The 25,907-nt window shown below is 42.2% G+C and overlaps 3 protein-coding genes across 3 annotated transcripts; 1 reads left to right on the forward strand and 2 right to left on the reverse strand.

Annotated features, from left to right (window-relative positions):
• Positions 1-6,483: 6,483 nt before the first annotated feature.
• On the reverse strand, positions 6,484-15,206 carry LOC121910211 (MFS-type transporter clz9-like). The gene is made up of 2 exons (XM_042431302.1): positions 14,890-15,206; positions 6,484-8,004 (listed from the first exon to the last, which is right to left on the reverse strand). The coding sequence occupies exon 2, from the start codon at positions 7,992-7,994 to the stop codon at positions 6,696-6,698; it is 1,299 nt and encodes a 432-aa protein (XP_042287236.1). The 5' UTR covers positions 7,995-8,004; positions 14,890-15,206; the 3' UTR covers positions 6,484-6,695.
• A 1,326-nt stretch (positions 15,207-16,532) lies between these two features.
• On the forward strand, positions 16,533-19,018 carry si:dkey-125i10.3 (zinc finger protein 185). Its single transcript, XM_042431301.1, has 6 exons — positions 16,533-16,662; positions 16,813-16,905; positions 17,031-18,164; positions 18,273-18,335; positions 18,472-18,574; positions 18,673-19,018. Exons 1-6 carry the CDS (start codon positions 16,562-16,564, stop codon positions 18,769-18,771), a joined length of 1,593 nt encoding a protein of 530 aa, XP_042287235.1. The 5' UTR covers positions 16,533-16,561; the 3' UTR covers positions 18,772-19,018.
• Positions 19,019-19,105: 87 nt separating this feature from the next.
• On the reverse strand, positions 19,106-25,314 carry plp1b (proteolipid protein 1b). The gene is made up of 7 exons (XM_042431303.1): positions 25,261-25,314; positions 23,142-23,328; positions 22,884-23,040; positions 22,477-22,654; positions 22,143-22,216; positions 21,869-21,934; positions 19,106-20,010 (listed from the first exon to the last, which is right to left on the reverse strand). The coding sequence occupies exons 1-7, from the start codon at positions 25,262-25,264 to the stop codon at positions 19,939-19,941; spliced, it is 738 nt and encodes a 245-aa protein (XP_042287237.1). The 5' UTR covers positions 25,265-25,314; the 3' UTR covers positions 19,106-19,938.
• Positions 25,315-25,907: the final 593 nt, after the last annotated feature.

The following is a 25,907-nucleotide window of genomic DNA, read 5'->3' on the forward strand; positions in this document are numbered from 1 at the left end:
TATCAGTCATTACATATTTGTCTAAATAGTACTCTGCCAAAAAATGTGATTAAGGTGCTTAAGTCTTACTAAGTAAACACTCAAAAGTTTCTTATGTCAGGTACTCCAGCTCTGCTGCAAGACAAGAGCAGACAACACAGGGCGATAATCAAGTCTCCTCATAGTAATATTGTGTAGTGTTGTTGTGGGGAAGGTAGGGGGCAGAAACTCAACCAGCACAGCTAGAAGAAATGTACATCACACAGATTATTATTGAGAAACCAATGCACTATTTATTAACTCTCGTGCTTTAAAATTCAGTGATCTGGTTGAGTTTAAAACTGCACAAATAATGTACAAAGTAAAAAATAACTTGCTTCCTGGCTGTCTACAAAGCGTGTTTAAAATCAGTGAGAGTCAGTTTGGATTTATGGTATTATGTATGTTTAAAAAAAACAAGGGATAGGAAAAATATAAAGAAGAGATGTATAACTTTTAAAGGGGTTAATCTATGGAATAACTATGACAGGGAATTAAAAATATGTAGTACACTTTGTGGATTTAAAATAATGTGAAAAAATAATTTTGTAAACAAATATAAAACTGAGGTATGAACATAATGGTGAATGAAATGTTTGATTTTGTATTTTGGAAGTATTGTCTTGTATTGTTTATTTTTTGTTTGAGGTAAAAAGGGTAGACATAATAAGCTAAATAAAGCTTCAGTTTACACCTTTTTGGTCAATAATGTTTCTTTCTTTCTTTGTTTGATATAATTTGTAATGATTCATCTGTATATATGTGCATTCTTTTGTAGTGCTGTTAAATAAAGAACAAATAAATTAAAATAAAAAAATAGATTGTACAGTTTAGCATTTCAGTGGTATATGTATTACATGATCATAGCAGGATTGTGTAATCTGACATCTGAAAGCTGGAAACATGGAAATGAGTGACAGTCTAAATACCTCGACTACAGCACCTACAGGAAAACAATGTCAAGCTGTCAGAAAGTTGAAACTTTAACTTTAGTGTCCCTGAGGGGAAATTTGTCTTGCAGCCAGGTGAAACACAGACCACATACTTGAACATACAGAACATAAATCATCACAAAATACAATGAAGAAAAACATTTTAAAAAATGAAAGTTATTCAAAGCACGCATACCGCAACATTTAATGTTTATGTCCTTGTTAATTGGTGTAATTACAATAATTGTAGGAGAATCATGAAGTATTATGACTTACAGTGAGTTTTTTTTTCTTATTTCCTCTGTTCACTATGCGTGCCATTTAATGCATATGGCATGCATATCAATAATACAAAAACAATTCAACATCTCATTCCACTATGTCAGTACATACTGTATGTGAACATGTCATATGTCACTTTAACGACCTCCGTTTTGTTTTGATGATGTGCAGTAAAAATACTAGGAATTTTTACTGAAGATGTTGGCTGAGGTTCAAGGAGGTAAACCAGGTTCTACTGGATTCCACACAACATTCAAATATTCTGTGTCTAAAAGATGTTTTATCCTTTGTCAAGTGTAACTGCTCCCACAGGAGAATCAAACTCAGAAAAGTAAAGACACAATACAGAATCCCTGCCAACAAACAAACAAAGTATTTGCAGTGTTTCCTGCAACCTATACTGTGAAAAAAAAAGAATCCCACATAGGTTTTGCTTAAAGAAATTTGGTATCAACTTCTGTTGACAGAAAGTGCCCCAGATAAAATTATTTAACAAAAGAGACTGAGGTAAAGCTTGTTGGTGTGCCTGTGATTTCATTTTCATTGGAGTGAATGCACATTTCATTTGGGTGCGTTTGGGTGTAAATGATATTGAAAGGTTGTGATGAGGCAGTAGATTAAATTCCGAGGAACTGCAGGTTGAGATCAGGTCTCTCTTGATTGCCAGCATCCTTCCAACTGGAACAGCGTGTTTGTGAAGGAATATCCTTCTTTGGAAGCTGAGAGTGAAGCAACACAAAAAGGTTTTTGATGAAATGTCTTCAGCTACTCAGATGCGGGCTTTCAGTGTAGTAGGTATAGTGTGTGAGACTAAAGTCAGTATATAAAAAAAACACTGTTAAGTACTAAATTGTAGGTTTGGTTTAAATACTGTAAACTTGTTACACACATTAAAGGAGATTAACACAAAAACTATTGATAAAAAAGGTTATAAAACTGATGAAAGCTTTTCATTTGGTTCTCAGGAAAGTGTGGTTGTCAAAATCCGGCAGGAAAACATCTCTGGAATGTGACATTATAAACTTAAACCAGAAATGTGAAACTATAAAACAATAGCACCTGTCTACACACACTGTGGTTGCCATGAATAACAACCCACCCACCCACTCGGTTAACCTGCATAGCAGCATCCAGGTGTGGCACTCCAGACTAGCAGGGGGTGGAATCTGAATGATTGGGGGGGGTTGGGGCTCAGGTTGAAGTGACTCTACCTGCCTGCCTGTTTGAGACAGAGACCCAGAGGAGGTTCGACATCGCTCTGCTCTGACAGCGCTCACACATCTGCCCTGAACAGGTGAGAACACAACAAGAATGAACTTCACACCACTTACGATTTCATATTCATTAGCTGTGCAGCTTAAGAGCTCATTACAAAGTCAGAATCGCTTTAATTTTCTGAGCATAATGAATTTGATCTGGTTAATTGGCGCTGGCGCATCTCTGGAGAGATTCATCACAAGAGATTAAAACACTAAGTGCAGGTCAAAATGTTAACAGGAGCTCAAAGAGAACACAGACAAGCTGCAGAGTGTGACAGGACACAAAACTGTAAACACAGAGCAGGAGTTAACATTCAGAGTTTATTTTATTAATCCTGTCAGGCTGACATTTGAACCTGAAATGTGAAGAGCATGTGTAATAAAATATTCCATTTTAGTTTTTTATCGATGCTCCAAATTCTAAATAAACAGAACGTAGTTGTCCAGAGGGGTTGGTAAGAAATGTTAAATGCTTAAATGTCACTTTCATAGTCTGAGTCATGCTGAGTTTCGGGGCAGAAGGCAGTGTTGGGGGTTGTGTATGAGATGCTGTGTCATTAAACAGGACTCCAGTCAGCAGTGAAGGGATGGAAAGATAAAGAGAGAAAAAGATAGAAAGTATTTGCTGTATTTTATATCACAATTCTGTACACTGTGGTAACTGTTTTATTAAATATGTGGAAGTTTGTATTCTCACCTTTTTGACCTTTAAATAAATTCATCAGGTTGAACATCTGAGAAAATATCAGCATCATGTCAAAAGGTATGTTTGAATCCACTATTTTACCCCTTAATAAGACGAACCTTTAAAGAGTGTTCTGAGTACCCAGGACTGACAGAAAGTGTGTGTGTGTGTGTGTGTGTGTGTGTGTGTGTTGTAGATGTTGACAGAGACCGGGTGCTTCTAACCACCAGGGTGCGGACTTTGCTGAAAAATGATGGCAGTTGGATCCACAGATCAAAGCAGGCGAAGGAAGAGCAAGAGGAAGCATGGTATATTGAGAAAAGCCATATAGATGATGATATAGATGCAGACTCAAAAATAAAGTGTTGATTTAAAGCAATTATTCAATTAATCGCATGAATACAAATTTGAAGCCATCTTGCTTTCCTGTATCTTATTGATGTACTCTCACTCTTGCTGTATTTTCAGAAAAAAACATTAAAGCTGTTGGGTCCTCTTTTGTTTGGCCAGTTTTTCTAATAGTCCTACATCATAAAACTGACATTTTACAAGACAAATGGTGCCACAAATATGCTGCTTGTTCACAACACATTTCCTCTGTCTTGCAGTGGGGACTGTGCTGCGGAGACCAAACCTGTTCCAGTCAGGCAGAAGTCGTATGTCCTCTCCACAGCCAAGAAATTCGGGTAAGTGCTATCAACATTCAGATCTGAACGTTGATGCTTATCTTTAAAAAGTGTTGCAGAGTATATGAGTGTCTCAAAAAAAAATAAACAAACCCTCACTAAGGAAGAAACATGTCAGGGAGCAAATTATTGAGTCGCTTTTACAAACGTCACTATTTTCTGACCATCTTTAGAAACTAACTCTGTGATTTTGCAAATGTGATGGTTGATTTGAATATTTGAAGGGTAAAAATGACAAAGGAGTAGAGAAGTAAATGGACACCAAGATTCTCAAGATAACACACAGTAAAAGTTATGAGATCAGATGAAATAATATCAGATAAAGGTAAGTTTAACAGTTTTAAATCTGTCATTTGCTTTTGATAAATGGTCATTCTTTTATATCTGTAATTAACAATGTATTTTACTTTCAGGTTTAAAAATGCAGTAAAGCAAAAATAATTTGAGCCACAGGTTATTTAAATATCAGAGGACCAGTTCAGTGGAACCATGTGGTGGCAGTCCTGCAAGTCAAAGTGAAATTGTCCTTTGACTTTGTTGTGTCAGTGAATAATAACTAAAAAATGTATAAGGACTTCAGGCACAAATCACCATCTGTGATATTAACATACATAAACATTAACTGAGCTCTGGGGCAGCTCTGCTGCATCCATAAAGACCTTCAGTACGCTGTAGGCTGACCTGTGCTGGTTGATGAAGCATTAATCTGAATACCGTAAAATCTTTACTGAAATATTTTCCCTCAAGGCAAACAGAAACATACAACACCTGAATATTTTCCCTTCAATGTCAAAAGGGTCCTCTCAGTATTATAGAAATATGAATCCTTGATCTGAGCTGTACAAATCTCATTATTCTGCTGAGCATGAAATGTCATGATTGTTTTCTTGAAAATGTTATTCAATTATTGTACATTTTTAAAAGCCATATTCAGAGTTATGTACTTTATGTTGTAAATAGACGAAGAGATGTTCTGAAACATTCAGCGACTGTTTAGACAGTAATTATAATTATTAATACATACAGTAGTGTTCCCTGCCTGGGTATTGTGCCAGCTGTAGCTATTGCGTTCATATTACATCACCTGACTTGAACACGTCCGTAACACATACACACTTTGTTAAAAAAACAAAAGAACGTACAAGCTCTTGTCATTAATTATTAAGCTTATGGAGACGTTTGTGCTGCAAAAATACATTTATTCTGGATTTTATCCCTGAGATCATACTGTAGGCTCCCTTCTACTGAGTGAATAGGAAACATTACACATCTGAACATGCACAAGGACTAAACTTTCCTCGATAGTTCTTAGGTTTTTTATAGAAATATTCCTCTCATAACTATTTAATAAGCCACGTACATTCAGCAAAGGAACAGAAGATTCACAACCGAATGGAGTCTATGGTTTCATTTTTTATCATTTCCCTTCTATCAGTTTGAAGGAAACATTGTTTATGCTGCCGTTCTCTCAGTGTTTCACAGTAGGCTGGAACATCACAAAGAAAATAACACTTACAAATCTTCTGCATGGATACTGAACCAAAATAACTTTCACCAGCCCTCAAACTCTGACTACATTTTCACATTTACTGTACGAGTTCCTGCAATTACAGAGTGTCTCGAGCTACATAACACACTGTGTTCTGAATCTGTGCTTTTATCTTTGTTCAGGATAATGAGATGAATCTGTTCTCATACTGTTTGTTATGTTAGCTGAATAAATATTACATTGAATGAGTAAACAACCAGTTTGATCAGTAAAGAGCAGAATTAGAAAGCTAGCTCACAGTGTATACCTTGTAGACTAGCCTACGGCTTACTGTCTGGGCTCCATAACCGCTTAATGCTAGTTAGCTTAGCTAGCTGGCTGACTGTCAATCTCATGCAAGAAAAATGACAGAGCTGAGGTTAAATTTGTGGTGATATGAATGTTGTAAGGCAGTAGTTCCCAACCTCTTTGGCTTTTGACCTCTTACAAAAAAGCAACATCTACTTACGAGCCTTTGTCTCACCTTAATCGGGACATGAACTGTGAGCAGTTTGACCAAAAAGTGGTATTTTTTTCACAGATTGTTTCATTTGAAGAATTTTTAGAGGCCCAAAGAGGTGAAAACATCCAATATTTCACAAGATAAATGCAACAATTAGAGGAAACTCACAATTTTGTGTACCAGAAATATATCTTTTTCTTTCTGTTGGGACGCCACCAGGTTGGGAAACACTGTTGTACAGCATTCAAACAATGTACATCAGATATAAAACCTCAATTACTAAATCTGAGCACAATGTTGGCAAGTAATTAACATCAACACGCCCCCTTCTTCTGGTAAGCTGACAAACACAGCACTGTGAGGGGAGGCTGGGGGAGGCGGTGCACAATACTCATGCAGGAGTGTAAATCCATTCAGTGTTTCAAATGATAGAACTGATTTCTGTTCATTGAGGTAAAGCTGGGCGATATGGACAAAATCAAATATTGAAATTTTTTTGGACAAATTGATTTTGATAATGCGACAATATTGTAGGGATTGCTATTGAGATTTTTGATAAATAATCACCAGTTAAGTGGATATAAGGACTAAGTGGGTAAAGGAAAATGATAGAACAGCTAGAACAGTCTGTAAGTTCAGATAATTACATCACTTTACTGTAATGCAGCCTTTAAAACCAGGAAAAGACAACACTTATGCTATATCACGATATTATGATGTCCAAAATCTAAGACGATATCTAGTCTCATATCACGATATTGATATAATATTGATATATTGCCCAGCCCTACATTCAGATTTTGATTTTGAGTTTGAATTATGCAGTCAATCATTTTTCCCTGTTAGGATGAGGGTCCAGCAGCAGTGAGGTCTCCTACAGTGTGCATCCCCTGTGCTGATGAGGACAATGAGGGTCCGGCTGCTGGGCCCGTGCTGTGCGATGGCATTAAATTTTCCTCATTAATGGCGAAGTGGTTCAGCGGGTAGATACCACATTTCCTAAAGCTTTCCTTGACAATCCTGACACCCTCCTCCTCTTTCGCTACCTGATACGTCCCCTTAAACACACCTGAGAACTCCTTCTTGCTGACTGCAAAGTGAGTATCAGTGGTACAACCGTCACCGATCAGTGCTGCGAAGCGCTGCTTCAGGAGTGCAAAGAGACCCGCATCGAGTGGCTGCAGGACGTGAGAGCAATGAGGCGGGAGGCACAGAAGTATAACGTCCTCCTTGCGAGCAGCTTCCACCACCTCCAGGTTCACGGGCGACTTGTGGCCGTCAAAAATCAGCAGCAGTGGACGCTCCTTTGGCGCTTGCACAAGGAAATGTTTGAGGAACCACTTCTTGAAAAGCTCAGAGTTGATACACCCCGAGTCCGACCATCCATACAGGGCGTTTGGCGGCCCTTGAGTCTTGTAGCATACTCCGCCTGGGTAGGCTTTTGAGTAGATAATAAACGGGGCAATGTCCTCTCCAGCTGCACTAAAGCAAGCCAGGACGGAGATGTGGTCCCTGGAGCCTGGTGCTGGCTTGCAGCCCAGACTGGCAGATTTGGGAAGAATCACCCTCTTCCTGCCCAGCTGAAAGCCCGTCTCATTGCAGTTTAAGATTTGGTGAGGCTTGTCCCTCAGCCCGTGAGCGTCCATGACGGTGCTCAGCAAGTGAAAAAACTGATCCACCGCTTCCTTCCTTACACACACTGTCCTCCCGCGGACAACATTGTCTGCCGGCTGGATGGTAATATTCTTTTCTTGCCGTTTCCTAAAATTGAGCCACCAGGTCTGGCCCAGCTTAGAGAACGCCACTCTCCGGTGCTGCCGCTTATAAATCGAAGAGGCGAAGGACACCAGCTGCTGCTTAGTCAGTGGGAATCCATGCTTGGACATGTACAAGGAGAACTCCACCAGCAGTTCCTCGTCAGCAGAGGTTATAAGCTGAGCTGGCCCGCTGCGACTCCCTGGTGTCACCCGTCCACTGACTCTGTCCCCCAGTGAAGATTTAGGGACTCCAAACTCCTTGGCAGCCTGTCTCACTGTGCACCTCCCTGACTTCACCTTGATCAGTGCGCGCTCCATGGCCTCCTCTGTCCATTTCTTCTTCTTTTTCCTCCCGATTTTGTCAAGATGATTTCTCGATGGCATTTTTTTTTTCCTAGGATGGCACAGAAAATGCAGGCATGAATGATGTAATGAGATAGCAACAACAAATACAGCCTAATTATGGGTTGTGAGTATCGCAAAATTCAAACATCACTTAATTAAATAAAACCTGTTCAGAGAGACCTTCAGCGTTATTCACTCTTCCTCCCCTTTTATCTACACTTTCACCTTGAACCACAGACTGCACACAGCTCTGTCTGTTCATTTTCCTGATGGGTACAGGGATTACATCACTCCCTCTTTCTGATCCAAACTGAAGGGGAATTTTTACTTTAAAGTTGTCAAACAGGCATTAAGAGATGCTGTCTGTTCTTTATGAAAACTTTTTTCATTTGTGAAGAAAGAAAAGGGATCATTTTTCTATTTTTCTTTATGCAGACCACACAGACCAACTTTATGAAAAATTTCATATTTGGATTGGTCAAATCAATTTATTTTATTTGTGAAAACAGAATAAAACATCCAGACATCCAGACCACATAAGTCAAGGTCTGTAAAACACTGACGAGTCAAACCTGATGACTGTATGACAAGGAAATAAATCTACCTCCAGGACACAAAAGTTCTGACAGTATTTACAACTGTCTAGGTTGTCCATGTTAAAGGATAGGTTCACAATTGTTGTAATCGTTCCTGCTGTTCATACTGACCATCAGAACAGTGATTCTCAACCTTCTGGTGTCAAGGACCCCCCCAATTGATACACATCAGGCCGCTGGCCTGTATTTGATAAGATGTTGTCTCAGGGATCGCCATATGATAAGATTTAGTTATTCCATAACAGTCTATACTGCAGATTGGCTGATTAACAGCAAAGAGTGTGACACCTACAAACAGAATAGTCATTCTTATGCATTCTCTCATTGGGCTAACTTCTATTCAATGAAATAATAGTGAAATTAAAATATTCCCTATTTTTCTGGGGACCCTCCGGAACCCCCTCAAGGACCCCTGGGGGTCCCTGGACCTCAGGTTGAGAACCACTGCATTAGAGGATCCCTTCATAATGCAGTTACAATGTAAGTGATGGGGACAAAATCCACAAGCCTCCTTCTGTGCAACAGGGAAACACTGAGGAAATACAAAGAGGGAATTTTATGCTAAAAACACTGTAAATGTGGCGGATATCCAGTTGATATGACTAACTTACACTGCTGAAGCCTCATATAAGCTTCAGATACATTTTTAGATGCATTTTTGCATAAAAATGTGAACACACTGTGGATTTTGTCCCCCATCACTTACACTGAAAGCACATTTGAAGGGAATAGTCAGTGTGAACAGGAGGAATAATTACAGCAAGGAAAACCTCTTTCACTGTTCATATGGACACCTGACTGTTGTTTTAAGACACACTTGAAAAATTGTGAACCTATTGTTATACGAGTGGCGTAGTCTCTTTAAGAAATAGCCCAGTGCATAGGAAGTGCGCATGACGCATGCGTGTGGTCGAGCGGGAGCGAGAGGGAGAGCGTGTGTGACTGTGTTAGGGGCGACCGGAGCAGTAAGAGAGAGTTAAGTTAGCAGTTAGCTGTGACAGTAATAGTACAGTGTATGTACAGTTCGAGCTGTTCTGACAGAGAATAAATGCTGCAACTCCTCAAGATTGAAGCTGAGTTCCCGTTTCTTGCTTGCTACCTGTTGATAAAGTGGAGGGAGTTAACCCCGAAGTTATCGGTGACTTCGGCCCTGGAGCAGTAAACTAAGTCTCCCCTGTGCTTCCCGACCACGGTCTGGACGCTGAAGCAGGAAAGGTTAACACTGGCGACCACGAAGGGACCCTCTCACGACAGGATAAGCAGCAGCAGTGGTGAGCAAAACGGTGAAATAAACCGGAAAAGTCCGCAAAAGTTCCTGTATTTCCCCGCCTGACTAAGAAGCTAAGCTAAAATGGCGGCAGCTAACCAGCGCACCGCGGCCAATAACAGGCACAGTCAGTCTGGAAACGTAACCAGTCACTCCAATCCGTTCATGTCACTGACTGCAGTAAGTGAAATGGAAATAAAAACGGACTATGTGAGTAAAAGGAACGGAAATAATGGACATTATAACCCCTTTCTATGTGAAAGTGAGACTGTTACAGTGAAACAGCAAACGAGTGAGACATCTTATGTGCCAGCTCGGCTAAAGTTAGCGAGCACTAATCCCTTTGTTGATGCCGACGGGGAAAGTTACTGCTTCCAAGACTGTGGGGCAGACACAAAAAGCAAAGACTCGTACCCCCATGTGCTCAATCACCATGCCCATGTCCAGCCATTACAGCTATACAGCACAGTTTTGCCATCAGCTGCGGCCACTGCAGCATCCAGTGCAAACCCCTTTGCATCAGCCCATCCAGGGAGTTTTGCTCAGAGCACACCAGTCCCTTGTTACTCTTCAATCCCAACATACCCACAGTTGCACACCCCTTGCTGCTGTTCATTCAAAGACACTAACTATGGACATTCATTTGAGCAGGGCAATAATCAAACTGTGCAGTTAAAGCACTCCTTCCCCAAATGTGAGCGGCCCAATTCACGTGCACACCAGCCCAGTCCTACATACTATGAGCCTTCATCTGAAAGTGAGGATGACTATGATCACAAGGAGAGAGTCCCCACCTTACGTCCTGGTCAGTATGATGGCACCACTCCATGGAAAGAGTTCATTCACCGGTTTGAGAGTTGTGCTAAAGCAAATTACTGGTCCAAAAAGACTATGGCTGTTCAGCTTAAGTTCTGTCTGGTGGGTGCAGCAGGGGCAGTAATCCACAGAAATCCACGGTCTTCTCAGTGGGACTACAGCCGTCTGGTGGAGGAGATGGCGACTGCTTATGGCCCCTGTTCAGAGCACGCTGCTGCCGTGGCCATTGAACTGAGACAGCGGGTCCGCAAACCAGGTGAAGCTCTTCATGTGTTGAGGGATGACATATATGAGCAAGTGTCAGTAGCCTACAGTGACAAGACTGATAATGAGCAGGACGCCATAGGCGTTGAAGTTTTTACAAATGCTGTAGGGGATGCAGAGATTGTACAGAAACTATTAGAACGGCGACCCCGCACACTAGCCCAAGCTTATGACATTGCGCGCCGCCACGAAACCACCAAGCAGGCGGTGTCGCGGGTCACCAGCCTCATGCAATCAGTGGCATATAATACACCAGAACGGAGGTCCCGTGCTGCTATGGTTAGAGAAGGAACTGAGGGAGAGGAAGCAGAGACTGTTGTGGCCACCCCAGCTGTCAGTTATAAGCCAAAAACCTTGGACTTCCACCGCACATCGACTCCACAGAAAAGCAGCAAGGATATTAAGTGGGAGGATATTCGCTGTCATAAATGCTCTGGGATTGGCCACATGAAAAGAAATTGCCCCTCCCCTAAGAAAATGACCAGAATTCAAGCCCCAACAGCCACCCATGATTGCCCAGAGCCCACTGTGCTTCATCTTAAAACCCATGATCAAGAAATGAGCATTCATATGCTAGTGCATGAACTGGATGTCTGTGCTGTTCTGGACAGTGGAGCACGGAAAAGTGTGTTGCCTCTGCACCATTATAATGCTATTCACCCAGATGCCCGTCCCCCACTTCAGCCGTCAGTTGTAAAGACTCTGCTAGGTGTTGGGCCCGGAGATGTTCCTGTGATGGGGGAGGCCCACATCCCTGTTCAGATCAATAACCGGCAGGTGAGCGTGCATTTCCTGGTTGCTGACATTGCCAGTGACGACGCCCTCCTGGGCCACCCTTTTCTCACCCAAGCCCAAGCACGCCTGGACTTTGGGAACCGCCGCATTGTACTGTTCGGTGAGGAAGTGCCATACTTCCACACCCTAAGCAAACCAAAGACACGTGCAGTGTGAGTTGGACTCTGACATCAACCAGGTGGTGCAGAGTCCAGTGGGGGTAGAGAGACATCCAGCCGTGACAACAGTGACTCCAGTGGGGGTAGAGGAAACCTTACACACAGACATGGACAATTTAAAGCCCCCTGAGAGAATCTATCTCACTAGGACCAGGGAGACTGCACTGTTTCCTGGCTGGTCCCTGGAAGAGCTGCAACAGGCCCAGGAGGCTGACCCAGACATTGCGCCTATCAGGGCATGGAGGGAGGCCAGTGGCGAGCGTCCCTCATGGAATACAGTCTCCCCACACAGTCCAGCCACAAAGGCCTATTGGAGCCAGTGGAAGCGGCTCTACGTCCGAGATGGAATACTAGTCAGGCGGTTCTATTGTCTGGATGACACCCAGTACTATCCACAGGCGGTGCTGCCACGCACCTTCCAGCCTGACGTCATGAGGCAGATGCATGAGGGACCAGTTGGTGGACATTTTGGTGTGGAGCGCACTGTGGCACGGCTGCAGACTCGATACTACTGGTACCGAATGAGAGAGGATGTTGCCCTCTGGTGCCACACTTGCACCAGCTGTGCGTCCAAAGCCAGGCCCCTTAAGGCACCACAGGCCCCCATGGGAACCGTCAGGGTGGGAGCCCCAATGGAGCGTGTCGCCTTGGACATTATGGGGCCACTGAATGAGACAGAGCGCAAGAACCGTTATGTGCTCGTGATACAGGACTATTTCACAAAATGGGTGGAAGCCTTCCCCTTACCCAATGACCAGGCAGTAACTGTGGCTGAAGTGCTGGCCTCTGAGTGGGTGTGTCGCTATGGGGCACCACAGATGTTGCATAGTGACCAGGGTCGGAACTTTGAGTCAGAAGTGTTCCAGAAAATGTGCACACTGTTCGGTATCGAGAAAACACACACCACGCCCTTTCGACCTCAGTCTGATGGCCAAGTAGAAAGGTTTAATGCCACCCTGCAAAAGATTTTGGCCACAACAGCGGAGCGCTGTCACTGGGACTGGGACCTCATGATCCCCTATGCTGTCATGGCCTACAGAGCGACAAGGCACAGTTCCACTGGATTCACCCCCAACTTCATGATGTTTGGCCGGGAAGTGAGTGAGCCGGTAGACCTCGTAACCGGCTTGCCCCCTGACTCTGAAACTGCCCCCTCTGCTCCTGAGTATGTTCAACGCCTCCGTGAGCGGCTGGAGCTGGCGCATCAAATCGCCAGGGATGCACTCGGTGAATCCGTGAAACGTGCAAAGAGGCAGTATGATAAGAACTGCTGCCGCACACAGTATCAGGTCGGAGATGCGGTGTGGTATCTCATCAAGGGCACAAAGAAGGCCAAGAACAGGGTCAGGAAGTTCCTCCCATCATATGAAGGCCCCTTCTTCATCCTAGGGCAGCTGGATGACCTAGTGTATCGCATCCAGAAAGGCCCAAGAACCAAAGTGAAAGTGGTTCACCATGATCAGCTGAAGCCCTATCGCAGCCGCGAGCTGATGGACAACACCTGGGCCATGGAGCAGGCTCAGGGCTGGGCACCGGTGGAGGTGTCACCTCCAGCCTTGGACACGGATTCTGCAGACCCAGACCTGGAGCTCTCTGGCCTCTTCTCCAACGCGGACACGGAGGAGACCCCCGGCAACACTCCACCAGATCCAGCAGGGCACACCCCTGCATCTGCTACCTCCCCCCCCTCAAACCTTCCTCACCCGGACTTTCCTTCCCCCAGGGACTTTCAGGATAGTGGGGGTGGAGAGGTGGGTCGTCGTCATCGAAGACCAAGCCGCCGTCGTAGGCCCCCGGCCAGGTATGGTGAGTGGGTGGCTCATTAAGGACAGTTGATGGACAGTTCCGAGGGTTAAAGGACAATTCCCAGTGTTAAGAGAAAAAGAATGAGGGGAAATGTCATGTACTGTTTGCTACTGTTGGAGCTAATTGTTATTTTATATGTTTACTACATTTATAAAAAAAAAAAAAGAAACTTGAGGAGTATTTGTTTGATAATAATTATACACTGTGATACAACTGTATTTTTCTGTTAAGGGAACACCTTTATGCAGTGAAGTTAGTTTCATATGCTCCCGGTCGCCGTTTAGGGCTCAGATAAGTTCATGCCTGTGTAGTAAGTGTTATTAATGTCTCTTCCAGAGTTTATTATGCTAGGCTGTGATGTGTGCACCCTATAAGAAAGACTGCTACATGTTCATATTTGCACTGAGAAACTGCACCTGTCGCTAGTTCCCTCCTACAATGGACTGTAAATATGCTGGTTACATTGGATCCTTTCAGATGGACTCTTTACAAATGAGGACTGTATACCTGTAAAAGAAAAAAAAAATGTTGATGTGTATCATTGTGCTGGAGTGGAATTATGGGGTAATGCCATCCAGAGTGGGGGTAGTGTTATACGAGTGGCGTAGTCTCTTTAAGAAATAGCCCAGTGCATAGGAAGTGCGCATGACGCATGCGTGTGGTCGAGCGGGAGCGAGAGGGAGAGCGTGTGTGACTGTGTTAGGGGCGACCGGAGCAGTAAGAGAGAGTTAAGTTAGCAGTTAGCTGTGACAGTAATAGTACAGTGTATGTACAGTTCGAGCTGTTCTGACAGAGAATAAATGCTGCAACTCCTCAAGATTGAAGCTGAGTTCCCGTTTCTTGCTTGCTACCTGTTGATAAAGTGGAGGGAGTTAACCCCGAAGTTATCGGTGACTTCGGCCCTGGAGCAGTAAACTAAGTCTCCCCTGTGCTTCCCGACCACGGTCTGGACGCTGAAGCAGGAAAGGTTAACACTATCCTTTAATTTAGTCCAGGTTTACTTGGTTTAATGTTATCTTGTAAATTAGCCTATCTGTTGGACAACTCTAAATATCCTAACAGGAATATGAGCCTTAAGTTTCCCTAAAATTCCTTCTTAAATCTTGAATAGGAAGCCAACTTCACCTTCGGCATTCAGCTACTACAATATTATGTATTAGTATTTCCAACTGTATGACAGTCAAAGCTGCCCTTATACGTCGGGAAAACTGTTATAATACCAACTGACTTACTGGTCTTGTGGAGTCAGGAGAGATATTCAGTGTGGGACAGAAGAAAACTCGTCAAATGTTGGTTGTTTTGACGCCACACACCGTAACGTGTCGTTAACGTTACAGCTTGCAGACTAACAATAATGTGAGCCGTGGTGGTTTTTCAGACAACAAATTACGCTTAAAACAGAAACCAGGTAGTAGTGTGTCTTCTGCGGTTGTCACTTAATGTCTGTCGGCTACAGAAAGTTGAAATGACGCGGTTACAGTCTAACAGTTTAGCATTGCTTCCCCTTCCTAGCATGACAAGAGTAAAGAAGCACTATCGCTCCTTGCCTTTGCCCCACCCGCATTCTGAGAAGTCCCGCCCTACTCTGCCTCTGATTGGCTAGATTTTGTTGCTTTCGTTGGTTAGATTGGTTAGGTTTAGTCATGAGGAGTGAGATTGGTTAAGAACAGGGTAAGAATATCACGACCAAAGCCAATCAGAGGCAGGGTAGGGCAGGTCTTCACAGAATGCGGGTGGAAAAAAATAACGCTACTGCCTCCAATCACAACAAACCCGGAAGTTTTGTGATAGTTTCTTCAAAATAAAAGTTTGGCAGTTCCTGTTACAAAAATAAGCGTCGTCGAAGTATAAACTCAATAAATTGCATCACACTAATGGATAGGTTCACAATTTTTCAAGTGTGTCTTAAAACAACAGTCAGGTGTCCATATGAACAGTGAAAGAGGTTTTCCTTGCTGTTATTATTCCTTCTGTTCATACTGGCAATTAAAAGATCCCCTTCAAATGTGCTTTCAATATAAATGATGGGGCCAAAATCCACAGTGTGTTCACACAGTCATTTTCTGCAAAAATGCATTCAAATCTGAAGCTTATATGAGGCTCCAGCAGTCTGAGTTAGTCATATCAAGTGGATATCTGCCACATTTACAGTCTTTTTAGCATCAACCTCCCTCTTTGTGTTTCCTCGGACAGTGTTTCCCTGTTGAGCTGCGGTGGGAGTATAGTAACAAAAAGAGGGACCTTGCCACTAAAAAGACTGTAAAATTGAAAGATACTTGATGTGACTCATTTGGATGGCTGAAGCTTCATATTGACTTCAGATACATTTTTGCACAGAAGCAGGACTGTGGATTTTGGTCCCAATCACTTCCATTATAAGTGCATTATGAAGGGATTTTTTAATGGTCAGTATGAATAGCAAGAATGATTACAGCAAGAAACAACATGTGCCAGTGTTTATTTTGGTACCTGACTATTGTTTTAAGACAGACTTGAAAAATTGTGTAAAATAATAAATAAAGTCATATGCTGAAACTGCCACACTTCACATCATTCCACACTGAACAGGTTTTATGTGTCGATACCATATTCAGTAAAAAAGTATACGTTTTACAATTACCTGTTGTAATATTATACATTTACATTATCCCTTGCAAAAACCTCACCATAACCATCCTGTGGAGTATTTGGCTTTAGACAGACAGACAGACAGACAGACAGACAGACAGATAGACAGATAGATAGATAGATAGATAGATAGATAGATAGATAGGTGTGCCTTATTGTCCCAAAGGAGATACTACTAGTACTACTAGGCTACTACTAGTTTAAAGCTGATGGAATCTTTCATCAGCAGTGAAGAATTATTTAGCTACTGTTTTGTAGCCTGCTATAAGGTTATAAATGTCAGAGTTCATGATGAGTTTCTTATTCCTTCCTTGTAGATCAGTAGAGACTCCACAGAGCCCTCCACACCAAAAGACACAGTTAGTTCCCTCTGAAGGGTATGTATGTACTTCATTATTAATGTATGTACCTCATTATTAATCCCAGTTAAGTCCAATATCTGTTAAGCAAGTTTTACATTTAAACCAAATATTGAATGTTAGTGGAAGATTCAATTAATCTGCACATTTTTCTGTTCTTTATATTAGTGATTCAGCTAATCAGGCAAATAGTGAAGTTATACCTCCCAAAAAAGATGCTCAGCCTGAGGGGTCAACAGTGGAGACTACAGATGATACAAAGTAAGTATAAGAGCTCTACTGACTGTAACTGCAAGTATAGAATTAACAGATGCTGAGTGTAGGGATTTTTTTTTATCATTTGTTCATTTTGCATAGTTGGGAATAAGCAACTTTCCTTATTACAGGCCCCAAGCATCCTCAGAAGAACGTGCCCAAACTGGTGAGGCACAACCAGAAAAATCAGAGGCTGTGTCTCCTGTGGAGCCAGCTGAGCAATCAGTTGCCGAAACAACTCCAGAAAAGAAGGAAGAATGTGTTGATACACCTGTTGACCAGTCAAAGGTAGAACACAATGAGGAGGCTGTTGAGGCCTCTACAGCTTCTCATGCAGAAGTTATCCAAAATGGTGAGACACAGCCAGTTTCAAAGGAAAAAACAGAAGCAGTGTCTCCTGTGGAGCCAGCTGAACAACCTGTGGTCGACACAACTGCAGAAAAGAAGAAAGAACATGTCGACGCACCAGTTGACCTGTCAGATGTAGAATACAATAAGGGGGCTGCTGAGGCATCTGCAGCCATTCACGTGGAAGCTCCTGTTGCAAAAACCTCAGCTGAGGCAGCGACAGAGGAGAGTAAAGAGGCTGCTGAGGTCCCTGCTGTGCTCACAGTCGAACTAAAACCCGAAGTAGAACCTTCAACTGAAACAGAGCCAACAAATGTGACAAATCACGAGCCTGCAGGAGAGGAATCAACTACACATCCAGCAGAGGGGAGTTGTGAGAAATGTCCTCCAGAAAAGTACACAGAAGAAACTGTTGAAGCTGTAGCTGAGGTTGTGGAGGAGTCATTGCCTGAAACTCCCGCTGTGACTAATGCGGCAGCAGCAGCACAAGAAGCTGCTATCCAAAACAGCATGGCACCTGTCCCTGATTTACTGGCTGATACTGTATCCGAATCGCCCACTCAACCTGCTACTGATACTGCTGTCAAGTCTGTAGAGTCTGCAGCACCAGCACAGTCAGCTCTAAACACCAGAGCTGAAGAAGAAAGCAAGGGTGAAGTCCAAGCTGCTGTCGAACCAGCACCCGAGACTACAACAGATCATGCGACGGAGATGAAGATCGAGGATGCTGTTGAACCTGCGACAGCTTCAGATGTTGAAGCTGTTCAGGATAAGATAGTTGTAAAAGCCATTGAACTGACAGATGCATTAGATGTGGAGGCACCCACAGCTGAAGCTGATCCTGAACCCGGGGAAGATCCAAAACAATCCCACTCAGAGGAGGTGAAACCAGATCAAAAGTCTGATGATGCCAACAAGTTAGTAAGCTCAATAAATATAAAAGCATTTACTGTTTTTCATATTCACATTTCCACTTGTGTACAATAAAACACAATTATTCTTTGCTGATGACAATTTATTTGTAGCACTGAAACGTTTGAAAAACCTGTGGAGGAGCAACAATCTACACAAACTCTGAATAAGACCAGGTGGGTGTCTCACATTAAAGTCTAAATCATTTGGTATTTTATGTAAATGGTATGTGAATTATGCAAAGTCAATACTTTGTTACAAAGTCACACAAACGTTAACAAAGGTGATGGTCTTTTTAACACTTTCTTTCAGGGATGGCAAAGCAGTTTGTTCATTCTGTGACGAAATAATTGACGGAAGTGTCAAGATCACATTCAGCGAACCTCTGGTGAGCTACCACCCTGAATGTCTAAAGGTTCGTTTTGTCTTCTTTACCTACCCATATATTAAATATATAATTTTTTTATTGACTCTTGTCTTTGCATAATGTTAATACTGAGTATGTTTTTGCAGTGTGGTGTGTGCGCTGAGGCCCTGGGAGATTTGTTGACTCCCATGTTCCTGCATGACCAACTGATCCACTGTGGTGGATGCTTTGCGAAAGCTCTCTAGACCTGAAGCCATAACTGGGACAAATGTGTCGCCTTGGAAGACTCAAAGCACACTGTGATAAATGTGTTGTTTGGACTGAGAACCTCACCGCTGTTGCCTTCACTCTGTATCTTTCTTTTGAACCAGTTTCCCCACTGGAAGTTTTTAGGACACAGTGTATTGTCAGGATGAACTATTCTGTAATGGAACGTTTGAGCAGCATATTGTTTATTGCCAAAGATGATTAAATGAAATACTTAACAATCAACAGGGAAGATTTTTATTGCAACATACAGTATATGGTTAAAATAAAACCACAATTTAATGCCTCAGATTTAAATTGTTTAATCAGCTTTAATTTCATTTGAGCACACACAACACAATCCAGCTCAGTAAGTAGCAGGGCTACACATTAAACATGAGTCACCTGGAGGCAAGTTATTGTTAAATGTGGAAGAATCAACACTTCAGCAACATAAAAACAGCTTATTTTAAGCAGTAACCAAAACACCTCCAGGATGGAAATGGATACATGCATTTGTTTCCCCCCCACACAGTGGTGTTTAAACAAAGCAAAAATGCATTATTAGTGAATGAAAAGTACATGTATCGTAAGTGAAGGTAAACAGAGGCGATGGCAGGTGACACCTAACCTCCAAGAAAACTTTGGTACATTCAGCTTCACTCGCTTTAGTTCACATAATGTTGATACATAAGATGGTGATAATGAGGCAGTGGCAAAATCATATTCATAGAACCAATATATGCATCAGTAAACACTGAATGGTGTGCATGCGGTTATGATTTGCAGGGCGAGCTGTCACTGCTCTTAATTATTCATGAAACGTCATACATCACAATCTGACAACGGCATCAGCGCCAATGAAGCGTCACAAAAAAGGATAAGACAGGAGATGCAACCTGCTAAGAGGCAGATGAACAACAAAGCTAAGAGAATCATCTGAGAGGAGGATTTGACGAGAAGGCCAGAGCTCACTGCTGGGAATGAATTATCTTCATCTCTCTGTCTGTTGCTCATACAAAACAGTGATGAGAAATATTTCTGTCTGTTATTGGACACGTCTAAAGAAAAACTAGCAGGTGATCCAGGTGTTTGGAAGTCACTGTTTCCCAGAGGATGAAGAGTAGACTGTCCATCTCATAGCCAGAGGATGGGGTTGACTGCACTTAGCGGATACCTTTCCTGCCCAGGAACCGCAAGATCGCGTAGTTGTAGGTGGTGGCAATCATATACAGAAACTGCAAATGAAGACATTGATGGGTGGAGGAAGAGTAGGAAGGAAAAAGGTGAAAAAATGGGTTTGAACATATAGTATGTACTTGGACAATCATGTACGGCATCATTTTAAAGGGTCAGTATACCCAAATTACAAACCCCTCAAAACAAACAAACAAAAATAAAAATAATTCTTATTCATCTCTAGTTGTATCCAACTAAACAGTTTTACAGTTTTGAGTTGTTTTAGTGTTTGAGATATCAACTTCTGAGATTTTTGCTACCAGCCCAATACAAACAGGGTGAGTAGAACTTTCTTTGTGGTGCTCAAGATTCAAGATTCCTTAATTGTTACGTCCCATTATACAAATATAAGAGAGTAAAATTCTTGGGTTTTGGCTCCTTGACACTGCAGCAACGATAACAATAATATAACAATAGAAATAGCAGTAAAAATAGCACTAAAAATACAACAAAATAAAAGTATATATATATATATATATAAATAATGTATAATGTGTGTAAAATGCTGTGTGTGTACTAAAAATAGTACTAGAAAAGTAGTGCTAAAAATACAATACAGTAAAAATATGAATAATGTATAGTGTGTGTAAAATGCTGTGTGTGTGTGTAGGTTCTGCCATAAATGTGCATACGTGTGTGTAGTTGTTTGCATGTTTGTGTGTTTGTGTATGCACAGCTATGTCTGTGTGTGTGCGTGTGTGTGTGTGTGTCACAGACAGACAGGCAACAGGCCATTAGTGTCCATTATTCATAAGCCTGGTTGCTTGGTGGAAAAAACTGTCCCGGAGCCTGCTGGTCCAGGCCTTGAGGCTGCGGTACCGCTTGCCAGACGGCAGCAGCTGAAACAGTCTGTGGTTGGGGTGGCTGGGATCTTTGATAATCCTGTCTTTACTGACACACCGTCCCTTGTAAATGTCCTGGATGGAGGAATGCACACAGGACGTCTACAACGGACAGTGTGTGCTGCTCACAGTATTGAAAACTGAATTTGACAATGTCTCTGTTACTGTGGATAATCCACATACTTTGCTGTGAGCAGTCTTCATAGGAACTATTTTTTCAGTAGAAAGTAGTTCCACTGAAAAAAAGTTCAATAGTGAGGCCTGGAAGAGATTTGGCTGCTGCATTAAAAAACACACAAAAAGAAAATATTGCTCAATGCTTTGAGCACCACAAAATAAATCTCAGTCACCTCCATTGTATTGGAGTGGCAGAGACAAGTATCTAGAAACTATTGGCATGGCTTAATACTTTTAAATATGTACAGTATTTTTGTAATTTGGGTGAACTGCCCCTTTAAATATAGTGGTATTTACTATAGTATGCTTAAAGATCCCCTCCAGACATGTTTTAGGCATATAAAAATAGTCTTCTTGGAATAATAACTTGTGTCTGACATGTTTTGTTCCAGAACAAAGTGCAGTTAATTAGTTATAAAATCTTAATGACATCTCCTCTTTCTCCCTCCAGAATCTGGGAATATACAAAAATGTTTAATGAATACAAGATGTCTCCTGCTTCACTGTAAAGTCCATTCTCAGTGTTTGTGCACTGGAGGCTTCAAGTTTCCACATCACACTTGTGTAGGTTGCATATTGGACCACGATTGGCTTCCAAATTAGTTGTGACGTCACAAATCACGCTCCACTGAATTAAACTCAGATTTAAGGTGAACACAAAGAAACTTTGAAAGCAGATGAATGTGAAAACAGCCTTTTTGTGTCAAACTCTGCACAGTGAAACTCATCCAAACATCCAAATGAAGTAACAATAACCAAAACACATTTATGAGTGGAGGGAGACTTTAAATATTTAATCATACCCAATAGCATATAAATTATCAAAATGATTGCTCACCAGTGCTAAGAGAGTGATCCCAGCACCAGCAAATGCAGCTATGTACAAGTCATAGGTGACGTGGAACTGTAAGACATAACAAACACCAGTTAGTTTCATATACATTCATGAAATTTAACCAATCCCTTCTCTGTTTGTGTCATCCTATTATGTAAAAATGCTCACGTACACACCCATCTGATACTTAATAAAACTGCCACAATTCGACCAGTGTGAGGATGCAGATTTGAAATACTGAACGGTGTAAAATGAAAAATTGAATTTATCTACTCACTTCACTGGTTTTGCAAATAGATGCCAAGGTCATCCCACAAGACTTGCCTGGCATTGCATTCCAAGGGAGCAGTCCTTAAATAAAGACATGATGTAAGTATCTCATACCACTGCTGAATCATGATGAGTTAAAGCTATTTCCCAAATCTGTCTTGCATACAGTGTATGAGGGAAGCAGCAGCAAATAAATTAATATAAAGGTGTAGTTATCTTCATTATTTCATAACTAATTTAATGACTAGTTTTGCATCCGCTGATTAAATTCATTGCTTTAAAGGACACATTAACATTCTCATCAGGTGGACATGCGGTCAGTCATTATAAGAACAACGCACCATACTGCCTGGCGTCCATGCAAATCCAGCTATGCTGATTAATGCTGGGGGCCCTTTCTGCCAGGATGTTGATGTTGTGGCAGGTCTGCTCCATGTTGAACAAGAAGAAGACTGGGATAGCAGTGAAGGCAAACACCGCCAGCCAGATGAAGGCCAAGATGTACGTCACGATGATAAACTGTGGAAATAAAAAAGTGCAGTACATAAGGTCATAGAGATGTTCGGGTCTCTGTGTGATAAATGTGGTGTCATTAAATCAGCTATCAACCATAATTCATGAATCTACGCAGAAACAAAGAGCATTTCATTGGGCTTAGAAGTTAAAACAAACCTGCATTCAGCATCTTAACAATGACCTGACATCACATTTCCCCCTCCCTCTTCACCCCCTCCCTCCTTTCTCTTACCGTCAGGCTGAGGCAGCGGCCACATTGGGTGCTCCTGAACTCCCCAAAGGTCTGCTTGACAGCACTTGTGGTGTAGAAACCCTCAGCCAGTAGCAGGATACCGTAGAGGAAGAAAAATGAAGCCAGGCCATAGATCACATACTGGAAGTATTTGATACTGGGAGAGTCATAGGGAGAAGTCAGTCAAGCAGTAAAATGCAGCAGTTCTTGAGAGGTCTATAATCACAATTCAGAGAATGCAACTGAAGCATCACTCACAAGGAGGCCATGACCACAAAGTCCTGAACGTTGCGGGCGAAGTGAGTCTCCACGAGGACTTCGGTCTGGGACAACGCTTCGTGCCCACAGCCGCAAAATAATGCCATGCCAGCATAGCACAGCAAGGTGGCCACCAGGGATGGGTAGGGCACTGCCCCAATGCACCGGATACAGCAATCATAACAACCTGAGGGGGCATAATATATCAGCACACAGGCGGCACACACCGCACATATAACCACACAACACATCTAAGCCACGGTGGGGGAGCTCTATCAACTTCTGGGGGAGCTATGAAATAGGCCTTGCTCTGTCTGCAAATCCATGAGCATACACCAAACCCCACCAACAGGCAAGAAAGCAACAGAAAAAAAAAAAAAAAAAAATTAGACAGCTCTGACAAACAAGAGTTCAAGCAGCGGTTCCCAATAAAGCGTCCAAACAAAAGCAGTCACCACTGATTTCGCAACAACCTCATGCACTTCTTCCAGTGTAAGCTGCGCTGTTGAAGCAGGTAGCAAATATCCACAGTGTTAATAAATGCATTGGCAGAAATGGGATAGAGGAAAGCACCTAAGGCTTTGCAAAGCCAAGGCTGCCTGACCGGAAACATTTGCTGCTTCTGATTCTGTACTCCACAACAAGAAGGATCCCAGTGCCAACCAGTGATGTACAGTGCTGCCTACAAGGTATTGTTACTGTAAAATAAGCCTCTCTGTGCTGATTTCATCCGTATGCGGAGGCTCCTCTGCTTGTACCAACACCTCACAGCTCAGCCCCTACTAACTCTGGTCCAACCCTCTTTCTCCAGCGGTCACAGGCGTCACCAGGCAAGCGAGAGATGGTGGTGAAACATTGGCTTTAGGGGCTGGAAGAAAGAGCTTCTCTTTGTGGTTGTTAATACAATATCCATTGTGTTTGCAATGATCGGGGTGAACAAAGGGCAGTGATGTCAAACAAACAAAGACTATGGTGCCACAATACACACACACACACACACACAGCAGGAAGAAGTGGCAGAGGGGTCTCAACTCCACTGGCAAGGTCACTACTCAGGCCATCCTCCATCCACAGCTGGCTGAGACTGGTACCACTGAGTGTCAATGCAGGCGGGGGCTGGGTTCAAGTGTTCAAAGAGTGGGTTGGAGCATAATGAAGGAGAGGGGTAATTTGAATAACTTCACAACAACAACAACAACAACCCCACTCAAAATTTTGTTGCTACACACTGTGAAATCCTGTGGTGCCTAAATTACATCAGTGTGATAAAAGATTCTGATAATTTCACAAATTAAAGGATTTTAGTTGGAAGGAACAGAAGCTGTTGGTTAAACAAACTGCTACAAAAGTATAAATAGTAACAGCAGGAAGACTGTTGAGTCCCAAAAAACGATAGTGCCTGCAGACACCCACGTCTCAGCTGCGCCCTGCAACAGTGGTTAGAGTGATTGAGTGATAAACAGTCCATTATATTTGAATTCATTGCGAAAGGCATCAGTGCATTTACAGTAGATGCCAGATAATCAATCAAGACTACAAAGCTGTTAAATAAAATATGCACAAGTTGGCACGAGTTGTTTGTAAGTGACAGAAAATGGTTATCAGAAGTTGCTTGCGTCCACAGTCCTCATGGAAATTTGCTCATTTACACCCATGACACGTGTGGGAGTATCTGAACTCTTTGACATTAGTGACCTGGTATGGCCTTGACATGATGAGAGTCACTGCTTATCTCTGTCAGCCACACTGAGTTCAGTCTAGTTTATGGTTAAAAGGGGTTAGAGGACGTGATGAGGAGTTCTTTCTAGTAAGTTGAAGTCCATGTGCTGTTTTCTTTCCAGTACCCTGAAATCATCATTCTATGTTTAACTCATATCATATATTGGGAACAAAGGGCAAAGGGTAAATCCACAATAAATTTATAATCCATAGGTGGATATCAGAATAATTTTGATAAATCAGAGCACTGGATTAATTTGCCCACAGTGCATGAGGGCAACATGATGTCTAAGGCCAGAAAGCACATATTAAAGGCTACAGTAGTAAGTTATTGAAATTCACATCATCAAATCATATTAATAATAGATGATAAAAGTTATTAAAGATTCTGTGCACTCACCCATGTCCAGAAAGAAGTGTGGGGGTTATTGAAGTTTTGCTGAGTGGCTTTGTGAGTAGTGATATGCGGATATGAGAAGTTATTCCCCGCCACTCCTATATGAATCTGACTCGCGCTTTTGTCTCATCAACAATAGATAGACCACATCTCCCCGAGTCACATCTTAAAGTCACAAAGTCCCATTTCAGCTGCCAGTCATTATTTATAGAGCCCTGGGTTCAGTACTAGGGACAGAAGCGGGTCACAAATTCCAATATGCGCTGTTTTTTTCTGGTATTTGGTGCGATTTGCTGCATTTTAGCTGTTTGACTTAACATGTGGGTAATTAAGTAAGACGTTTTTACATGCACACTTCATACACAACAGTATATCCACAAATTATCAGATTAAATCAGTTTATACACTTTGGCCAATCTAAAATTAAATTACATTTCATTTTCATAGATGAAATATGCATCATATAACTTATATAATATATAACTTAATCTGCACAATGCAAATTAACTAAGACACTTATATAACAATTTTTACACATTGTCACCTCAGATTTGTTCAATTATTGCGCACCTTAGTGTGTAGAGTGCATGGCATTTCATTCGCATTTCAATAGTTCATCTGTTTATGGTCAACATGTGTGTGTTGTTTGT

Source organism: Thunnus maccoyii, chromosome 13, assembly GCF_910596095.1.
Source record: "Thunnus maccoyii chromosome 13, fThuMac1.1, whole genome shotgun sequence".
NCBI classification, from domain to species: Eukaryota; Metazoa; Chordata; class Actinopteri; order Scombriformes; family Scombridae; genus Thunnus; species Thunnus maccoyii.

Coding starts and splice junctions, on each gene's coding strand:
- LOC121910211 (XM_042431302.1), bottom strand. CDS start 7,994: ATGCCATCGAGAAATCATCTTGACAAAATCGGGAGGAAAAAGAAGAAG.
- si:dkey-125i10.3 (XM_042431301.1), top strand. CDS start 16,562: ATGTCAGAGTTCATGATGAGTTTCTTATTCCTTCCTTGTAGATCAGTA. Junction 16,663..16,812: donor CAGTTAGTTCCCTCTGAAGG/GTATGTATGTAC, acceptor TCTTTATATTAG/TGATTCAGCTAATCAGGCAA. Junction 18,575..18,672: donor ACCACCCTGAATGTCTAAAG/GTTCGTTTTGTC, acceptor ATGTTTTTGCAG/TGTGGTGTGTGCGCTGAGGC.
- plp1b (XM_042431303.1), bottom strand. Junction 22,655..22,883: donor GCCGCTGCCTCAGCCTGACG/GTAAGAGAAAGG, acceptor TTATTTCCACAG/TTTATCATCGTGACGTACAT. Junction 20,011..21,868: donor GGATCACTCTCTTAGCACTG/GTGAGCAATCAT, acceptor CTTCATTTGCAG/TTTCTGTATATGATTGCCAC.